This window comes from Xiphophorus couchianus, chromosome 16 (genome assembly GCF_001444195.1).
Source record: "Xiphophorus couchianus chromosome 16, X_couchianus-1.0, whole genome shotgun sequence".
NCBI classification, from domain to species: domain Eukaryota; kingdom Metazoa; phylum Chordata; class Actinopteri; order Cyprinodontiformes; family Poeciliidae; genus Xiphophorus; species Xiphophorus couchianus.
This window is the reverse complement of record NC_040243.1, coordinates 17,180,725-17,190,178: the sequence shown is the minus strand read 5'-3', so window position 1 is coordinate 17,190,178 and position 9,454 is coordinate 17,180,725. Positions and strand designations below refer to the sequence as shown.

At 37.8% G+C, this 9,454-nt stretch overlaps 1 protein-coding gene across 1 annotated transcript; it reads left to right on the top strand.

Moving 5' to 3' along the window:
* Positions 1-555: 555 nt before the first annotated feature.
* LOC114160479 (deleted in malignant brain tumors 1 protein-like) lies at positions 556-9,379 on the top strand. The gene is made up of 13 exons (XM_028043080.1): positions 556-833; positions 2,580-2,615; positions 2,702-3,019; positions 3,296-3,577; positions 3,670-3,978; positions 4,651-4,944; positions 5,463-5,747; positions 5,828-6,121; positions 6,214-6,498; positions 6,571-6,858; positions 6,990-7,277; positions 7,533-7,814; positions 7,885-9,379. The coding sequence occupies exons 1-13, from the start codon at positions 803-805 to the stop codon at positions 8,184-8,186; spliced, it is 3,294 nt and encodes a 1,097-aa protein (XP_027898881.1). The 5' UTR covers positions 556-802; the 3' UTR covers positions 8,187-9,379.
* Positions 9,380-9,454: the final 75 nt, after the last annotated feature.

Here is a 9,454-nt window from a genome sequence, read left to right as displayed (position 1 = left end):
CCAGAGCCTTAAGGAACTCCGGGCGGATCTCATCCACCCCCGGAGCCTTGCCACCAAGGAGCTTCTCAACCACCTCGGCGACCTCGTCCCCAGAGATAAATACTTCAATGTATTTTATTTGGATTTTATGTCACAGACCAAGACACAAAAAAAGCATTATTGGCAATTAAATGAAAGGTTTGCTTTCTTCCTTTTCAAATTAAATTAATAGAGTCTGATATACATATGTTTTCCCTTCTTACACTTCCCAAGTGGTTTCCAAGAAATACTAGCCAGGCGTTCAACAGCTTGCCATACAAGGAAAGCAAAGTTATCATGTACTAGTTTGTATCAGTAACACATTGAGTGAGCAATTATAAAGAAATAGAAAGTGTTGGGCCTGAGTGTCGCCTAGTGTGAAATGTTTTTCCTAAAAAAAAAAAAATCGAATAATAAAACAGTACCTGTTTGATTAAATTCTTCATATTTTGACATATGAGGGACAGATAAGATTTCCAGCTAGCAACATGACTAGCAGCAGCTCTGTGTTTGCAGTAAATACATCCATAGTAACAAAAAAAGAAAAGAAAAAAAAGCGCTTCTTTGAGTACAAGGAAGTACAGTATGAGGTCATGTATCTGGCTCAGATTTCAGTACATACAAACATCCTTTTTTGTGTAAATACTGATCAGGATACAAACCTGTACTCTCTCCTCCCATTGGGTTGACTAAGTGGCCAATCGTGAATGGTACCATCTGCTGTTCTGTCCTGTAGTGTTTTCATTAGGTCATTGATGAGTAACCAACTTTTCAGGCTGCAAAGATGTTAGATCCGTTATTGGGACTGATTTCAGGTGAGTAAAATATTTAATTTAGAATAATGTATTATTAAAATGTTCAATATAGGAAAATTGTAGAATGAACGAATGAATGTGTTTTTGCTCTAGTTTTTCTGAATTAAGACAAAAGTAACTTATAATGAGTTTTTCAGCAAGACAGTGGAGCTTATTGATTAAAAAAAAAAAGTCCAAGTTCCACTGGCAGATTGTTTCACTTATGGAAAGCACGTCTTGTAATAAGTAAAATTATCTGCCAAAGGAAATAATACTTTTTGATCAATATTAAGGAATTATTGACTTAAAACAAGCTTTACTTTTATTTTATTTCAAGTGCACTGAGATGCAGTAGAAACTAGACCAAAAACACTTGGTAAGATTTTGTGCTTTTGCTGTTTAGTTGGACCAAATATTTGACTGGAAGGATTGTTCTTTAGATTGTAGTACTGAACAATAGACATAATGAGCAATAAATTGTGCTTTGAATAAACGAAATTTATTGGATATTTTGGACTTGGACTTTTTTAACAAATAAAAAACTGCAAAAGTGGGGCGTGCAATATTATCTGGCCCCTTTACTTTCAGTGCAGCAAACTCGCTCCAAAGGTTCAGTGAGGATCTCTGAATGATCCAATGTTGTCCTAAATCACTGATGATGATAAATAGAATCCACCTGTGTGTAATCAAATCCCCGTATTAATGCACCTGCTCTGTGATAGTCTCAGGGTTGTGTTTAAAGCGCAGAGAGCGTCATGAAGACCAAGGAACACACCAGGCAGGTCCGAGATACTGTTGAGGAGACGTTTAAAGCCGGATTTGGATTCAAAAAGATTTCCCAAACTTTAAACATCTTAAGGAGCATTGTGCAAGCGATCATATTGACATGGAAGGAGTCTCAGACCACTGCAAATCTACCAAGACCCGGCCGTCCCTCTAAACTTTCATCTCGAACAAGGAGAAGACTGATCAGAGATGCAGCCAAGAAAACTTGTTGGGGTCTGCAAAAGACCTGAGACTGGGAGGGAGATTTATCTTCCAACAAGACAATGATCCCAGACATAAAAACAAAATCTACAATGGAATGATTCATAAATAAACGTATCCGGGTGTTAGAATGGCCAAGTCAAAGTCCAGACCTGAATCCAATCGAGAATCTGTGAAAAGAGCTGAAACCTGCTGTTCACAAGCGCTCTCCATCCAACCTCACTGAGCTGAGCTGTGCAAAACTGATAGAGACATACCCCAAGCGATTAGCAGCTGTAATCACAGCAAAAGGTGGCGCTACAAAGTATTAACTCAATATTATAAATATAAAACTTTTGCGTTTTTTTATTTGTTAAAGTTTAAAATATCCATTAAATTTCGTTTCACCTCACGATTGTGTCCCACTTGTCGTTGATTCTTCACAAAATAATAAAAAGTTTAGATCTTTATGTTTGAAGAATGAAAAGCAACAAAAGGTTGAAAAGTTCAAGGGGGCCGAATACTTTCGCAAGGCACTGTAGCTGTGAACTGTGATTTTATTATGGTAATATGTTGAAGAGCAGTCATTGTATATCTTGAAAGCCAGGCGTTCAACAGCTGACATGTGAAGAACTTGTCAGATAAGATATACCAAAAACATGGCCAGTATATGCTCCGGATTTATCAGAGTCTTTGTCAAAAATAGTATTTTTTTTTAATGTTTTCAAAGCTTTTCTGGTGTTTTATTACTTTGTTCTCATGACCAAGTGTTTTTTTTCTCTCTCTCTCTCTCTACTACAGTTTCTGTTCTCCTGTGCTTATCTTCAGCTGCTACAGGTCAGTCCATATCTCCAACTTTTGTAGTTATTGTTTGTATAATACTTATTTTTTAAAGTGATTATTTATTGTTTATTTTGTTTCAGGCAACGTTGTCAGATTGGTTGGTTCGAGGTCAGATGGGTATTGCACTGGAAGAGTTGAAATCTACCACAATGGAGAATGGGGAACAGTCTGTGATGATGGCTGGGATAATAATGATGCTAATGTAGTCTGTAAACAGTTAGGCTGTGGTCCACCATTCATTGTTCATGCATCCGCTTACTTTGGTGAAGGCACAGGAAAAATCTGGCTGGATGATGTTGGCTGTTCAGGAAATGAAAAGTCTCTTTCTGAATGCTACCACAGGGGATTTGGAACCCACAACTGTGAGCATGTCGAGGATGCAGGCGTCACTTGTTACCGTAAGTGTATATACTGTAGAAATCCAATGTTTTAGGTAACACACAGTACTCAGGATTTCTGATAAAGTCAGTTCAGTCCTGTTATAGTGATGGATGTGAGATTAGCTGTATTGAGAATAGTAGCCAACTCACAGTTCTCTTTCGTTAAAGTGATGTAGTTATTCAGAAGTGTCTTTCTTAAACAAATATGGCTTGTTCCTGCTTCTTGTTGTAGCCACACCTATGTAAAGTCAATAAAACAGCATATGCTTATTTCTTTTTGTTATCTTCTTATAGCTCAACAGATCTTGCCATTTCAATCATGCAATGGATATGTCCACTTATACCACAATTGGGGATGGAGCGTACTCAGTTATAACGGCTTTGACATGAATGCTGCAAATGTGGCCTGCAGACAGATGGGCTGTGGTCCAGCAATCTCCCTTTCAGGCTACTCTTCAGGCAGCACATTGCTGCCTGATTTGAGCTGTTCAGGAAGTGAATTTTCTCTAATGGAATGTCAGCACAGTAATTCTTGGACATACCAATATGGTTACTATGCTTATGTCTACTGTTCAGGTCTGGCTCAGTTTCTTTGTACTTTCCATAATTTATTATTAATTTCTTCATGATTATTATACATCAACAGTTGAATCTTATGCACTTGATAGATTATCCAGTCCGTCTAACGGGGCCGTCTTGGTGCGCTGGACGAGTTGAAATCTACTATAATGCTGCCTGGCAAACAGTGTGTGATGACGGCTGGGACTTGAATGATGCTCAGGTGGTCTGCAGTCAGTTGAACTGTGGGGTAGCCGTGGCTGCTCCTCACTCGGCGTACTTTGGAAAAGGAAGAGATAAAATCCTGCTTGATGATGTGGCCTGTATGGGGAATGAAACACATCTGACTCGGTGCTCACACAGAGGATACTTAGATCATAACTGCAGTCATAGTCAGGATGCTGGTGTGATCTGCTCAGGTGAGAAAATGTTCATCACTGCTCTCTAAATGTAGTTTTAGTTCAAAACCAACATGGAAACATGAATTCTAGTAGAACAGTTTTGTTCTCTGGCTTGTCTTTCTAATACAAGCTTCTATTAGAGAAAAGACTTGATGCAGCAGCTCATCATCTTTTAGTATTATATGTTGGCATTGTGTACTCTCATACATATTTGTTTTGCAATAAACCAGTGACCATCTTTTAAACTGCTCATATATACATTTTACCAAATATTTTCCTTTCAAAAACTCTTTGTCCCTATTTTAAATAGCATGTGGGATGAATGTTGAAAATATGCAAATATTTGGGGATGCAAAGGTTTTCCACAAACACAGAGGCCAGCTTCCTGTTCAGATGTTTTACTGTGACAAGCAAAATTTTACTATTTGTTTGAATAGAGAGCATATTTATTAAACTAATACTCAGTTTAAGCTACTTTTGATTAGTCTCCAGTCATCTTTAGCCCCTTTATTGTCGAATTTTCCTAAAATGTGTTCATTTGCGTCATTTTGGTAAAGCTCTACTTTTTAGACACATTTCAGAACAATGCCATTGAACAAAAGAATCAGTCAAATTGCTTGTATATGTTTTATTACGTCCTGTTTTTCCCATTCAGCATTTGCCTATTAATTGTGCCTCATGCTTTCATAGCCGGCCTGAGCAGGTTAATTGGGCCAAGTAGATGCTCTGGAAGAGTTGAAATCTTCAACAATGGATCCTGGGGAACCGTCTGCAATAACAGCTGGGACATAAATGAAGCTCGAGTGATTTGCAGACAGCTGGGATGTGGCACATCTCTGAGTGTCCTTCACTTTGGAGAGGGAATAGGAGAAATTAATGAAGTGACTTGCACAGGGAGCGAAAGATATCTGCCTGAGTGTTCGTACAGTAGAGATGGAGCTCAGAACTGTAATCACAGTCAGGATGCTGGTGTCATCTGTTCAGGTAATGTATTTTTTCTACTAAACGTATTGGTAAAAACTTGCAGTAATTGAACCTAATTTAAATCCTCATTGGGAAAAAGTTCTACTGTAGTCATTATTTTATGAATTCAAATGTTTTGCAACCCTCCAAAAAATCCCTACCAATGTAAGTGGTAGAGATTACACATTGACTGTACCTCTCCATAATTCTGGGACTGATTTAAAAAGATATATGCAGTATTTCAGGAAATAAATAAAGCACGTTAAGTAACTTTAAGGGAAAACGTAATGTAATATTTTGTATATTACATCCAGAAACAGTGCAGTAAGCGCATCCATTGTGTAATAAGTCAATCACAAGCCTTTTGTTGACAAAGAACTGTATAAAAGTGCCGAAATAAATACAAGAAAATAGAATTTGTGTTGTTATTGTAAAGAAATGATGCCAAATCTGAAGCTTGTCAGTCCTTTATGAAATGTATTTACGATGTTATGGTGACACTATGTGACTCTGACACTATATATTGTGTTTTTTGACAGGCCCTATAAGGCCCACTATTGGACTTACTCCTCAAGGTGACATCACCTTGGGTCATAATGTCAGCATCAGTTGTTCAGTCACTGATGCACAAGTAAGAGGGATATTTATCTTGACGAAGACCACAGGCTCATTCAGCCAGGCCGTGAACTCAAGCAGCAGCTCTGCTACTTTCTATATCCTTCAGGCCACTTTCATTGATCAGGGTTGGTACAAGTGTCAGCTTCAAATCATACTTCCCAATGAAAACTTCACCACTCTCTTTAGTGACACAGTCCAGCTAAGAGGTATTACTTTTTTGCATCCATTTACTCTTAAAACTCTAAATAAATGTGCCAAGACAATAACAACTGTGTCATTTCTTTAGTGATCTTTCCAGCACCCACGATCAGCATTGAACCCTCTGGAGTGATTACTCTCGATCAGGATGTTAGAATGGTTTGTTCAGTCACTAATGAACAAGGAGGAGGGTCATTTATCTTCAGGAAGTCTTCAGGAAGTTTCAGTGAGACTGTGAACTCAAGCAGCAACTCTGCTACTCTAAATATCCCTAAAGTTACCTTTACCGATGAGGGAGACTACCAGTGTCAGTTTAAAGTGAGGATTTCTAATGATGACTTCAGCACAAGCTTCAGCAGCAATGTCTCACTCTATATAAAAGGTGTGTTTTTATTTTTATTTTGCAGATTAACTGAGCTTACTATAGGGTTGAAAGGATTATAACAGGTGACCAATCTTTGCACCATTTTTCAGGTGAAATTCCAAAACCCAACATCACCTTGCAGCCTACTGGTCTGGTTTCCTGGGGTCAGAGTATCAGCATCGTATGTAACGTTATGGATGGATTGAATGGATCATTTACGTTCACAAACCCTCCTGGTTCTGTCATGCAGACTGTAAACTCAAGCAACAACTCAGCTACTTTCCATATCGGGCAAGTCACTTTGGGAAATGAGGGATTGTACCAGTGTCAGTTTCAAAGAACGGTCTCTGGTGAAGTGTTTCACACCAACTTTAGTGACCCTGTCTGGCTAACTGGTAATTATTTTTTAATAGCTTTAGCCATTTGATTAAACATAGGAAAGACATGACATTTTTGTTGCTTTTTAGTGAACCTTTCACAGCCGACCATCAGCTTGGATTATGCCAGTGGGGTGATGTGGGGTCAGGATGCCACTCTCACCTGTTCAGTCATCGAGGGACGGGTAGGAGGATTATTTGTCTTCAGGAGAATGCCTGGTAATTTCATCCAAACTGTAAGCTCGAGTAGCAACACAGTTAGCTTCCATATCACTCAAGCTAACTTGAGAGATGAAGGATTATACCAGTGTCTGTTTCAAAGGAGAGTTTCTGATCAAGACGTCAACACCAGCTTCAGTGATTCTCTCCAACTAACTGGTAATTATGTATTAATTTACATTTGCCACTTCTTATGAGATCTCTAAAATTTGCTGTGACGTCCCCTCACTGTGAATTATGACAGAAGTCTTTGGGCTGTAAAGCTTTTTTCTTGTGTTTTTTTTTTTCAGTATTTCTTCCAAAGCCCAGCATCACTTTGTATCCTGCTGGTGTGGCTTCTTTTGGTCAGACTGTCAACATCACTTGCTCAGTCTCTGAGGGTCAAGTAGGAGGATCATTTATCTTCAAGAAAACATCAGGACCAATCATTCATGTTGTAAATACAAGCAGCAGCTCGGCTTCATTTCAAATCAATCAAGTCAGCTTGGTGGATCGTGGATCGTACCAGTGTCAGTTTCAAAGAAGGTCTTTTAATCAAGACTTGAGCACCAACTTGAGTGATTCTGTCCAGCTAAATGGTAATTTCTGCTCTTTATGTTTTAGATTGTTTTTCACTTTCACAGAGTATATTTAAGTTGTTTTTTCTCCACTGTTTCTTTCTGGTTTACTGCATTGTCATTCATTGTGTCCTGGATCCTCCATTGTCAGCATTATTTTGTTCTGCTTCAACCTATCTGGCTATGTCAATAAATTATTTATGTCCATGTGAGTCTCCAGTCTGCACTCTGGTCCTCTTTTAAATCTTTCTAATTTGACATTGTGTTACTTTTCAGTGAGCCTACCAAAGCCCAACATCACCATCCAGCCCACTGGTGTGGTTATGTGGGGCCAGGATGTCCACATTACTTGTTCTATCACTGGAGTGGAAGTAATAGGATCATTCATCTTCACAAAGACCCCAGGTCCTTTCACCCAGACTGTGGACTCAAGCAGCAACTCTGCTATTTTACATATCCATCAAGTCAACTTTACAAATGAGGGATCGTACCAGTGTCAGTTTCAAAGAAGAGATTCTAGCTCTGTTTTTAGTGATAATGTCAACCTGAATGTGACAGGTAAGTGTTTGTGAAATTAGTTTAATCAAATAGTTCAAAATGACATAAATAACATTCTCATTGTTTTTAGTGATTCTTCCAAAACCAAGCATCACCATGGAGCCTGCAGGCCTGGTTACTTTTGGTGACCTCATTGCCATCAATTGTTCTGTCTCCACTCAATATTTAGGCGGCTCATTCACCCTGCAGAAGACCTCTGGATCATTCAATAAGACCCAACAATCAAGTACCAACTCCTCTACGTTCAGATTTCTTGAAGCCAATAATAATCATGAGGGAGATTACCGCTGTTATTATGAAAAACTTGTGGAATATAAAACTTTCACCTCCCCTCTAAGTGACAATGTCACAGTTTCTGTTACTAATAACTGAAGTTCATGTGTGTGACCCTTCCTCAATCTCCTATTATATGGCTATCCTAAACTAATGTAATCTAATGAATGTTGCATGAGGTGAGTGTGTAAGTTGTCACTATGTAATCAGTAACATAAATCATAGTGCTGATGCAAAGAGCATGTAATTATTTACATAACTGTTGAGATGAAAGAGCACAAAATAACTCACATATAAACTTCTATGAGGGAGAAACGGCAGATAGGTTACCGGGTGTAATGGAAAAAAAAGGGATAAGAAAAAGTTTTAAAAGTTAGTTGAATAAACTAGAGGCTTTCCCATGACTTTGTTGAAGCATTTCTGTAGATAGTGCTATCAAGTACCAACTCCTCTACGTTTAGATTTCTTGAAGTCAATATAACCATGAGGAAGATTACCGTTGTTGTTATTATCAGCAGACTGTGGACCATCAAACTTTGGCCTTGCCTAATAGTGACAGTGTCACAGTTTCTGTTTCTGACAACTTAAGTTATGGTGGGATTAGTAACCTTCCTTCCTCAGTTAACATGTGCCTTTTCTTCAAGTTAACTATTTTTACCAATGGCTACCCTAAACTAATCTAATCTAATTTGTGTTGTATGAGACAAGTGTGTAAGTTTTCACTGTTTTATCAGCAAAATAAATGTTGGTGCTTATCCAGAGCAGAGGTGGTAGGTGCTATTCTGTAAATAAAAGCAAATAACTGTTTTACAAAATTGATGAGATTAGAATACATAACATAATCCACATTGAAACCTTTATGAGGAACAAACTTTGTGTCTACATCATTGGCCTCAAAAAAATGTGTTCCATATTATAAAAAAAAAACAAAGCACAAATCAACAACAAGCACAACACTCGGTTTAAATGTATTTTTGTAATTATGGTAGATAACCCAATGAGAGCAAAAATAAAAAGAAAATTTGTTGCATAGTGAGTTCAAAAAATCTCCTGAGTAAACTTGAACTTTTCCTGTGACTTTGTTCAATCATTTCTGTAGCCATTGATACTTAGAATTTTTCTTCATAATTCATTTAATGTAAAATCTTCTATGTGTTAAGATATGATTGTTTCATTTTTAGATTTTGAGCCTGTTTATATCTCTGACTTCATAATGTAATTACCATTGGTCTGTATTTGATGGCGTTCTTGTCTGGTGGTTAATTTTAATAAATTACGTATGTAGCCCAAAATATGGTTGATATTGATTCTGACATTTAAATACTTGTAAGTGTCAACCCTCTAACTTCCTTAAGGTAACAAACAGA

Excerpts from the sequence above, each read along its gene's own strand:
- LOC114160479 (XM_028043080.1), top strand. The coding sequence starts at position 803 with ATGTTAGATCCGTTATTGGGACTGATTTCAG. Across the intron at positions 6,122-6,213 it reads TGTCTCACTCTATATAAAAG|GTGAAATTCCAAAACCCAAC; the intron begins GTGTGTTTTTAT and ends ACCATTTTTCAG. Across the intron at positions 7,278-7,532 it reads TGATTCTGTCCAGCTAAATG|TGAGCCTACCAAAGCCCAAC; the intron begins GTAATTTCTGCT and ends GTTACTTTTCAG.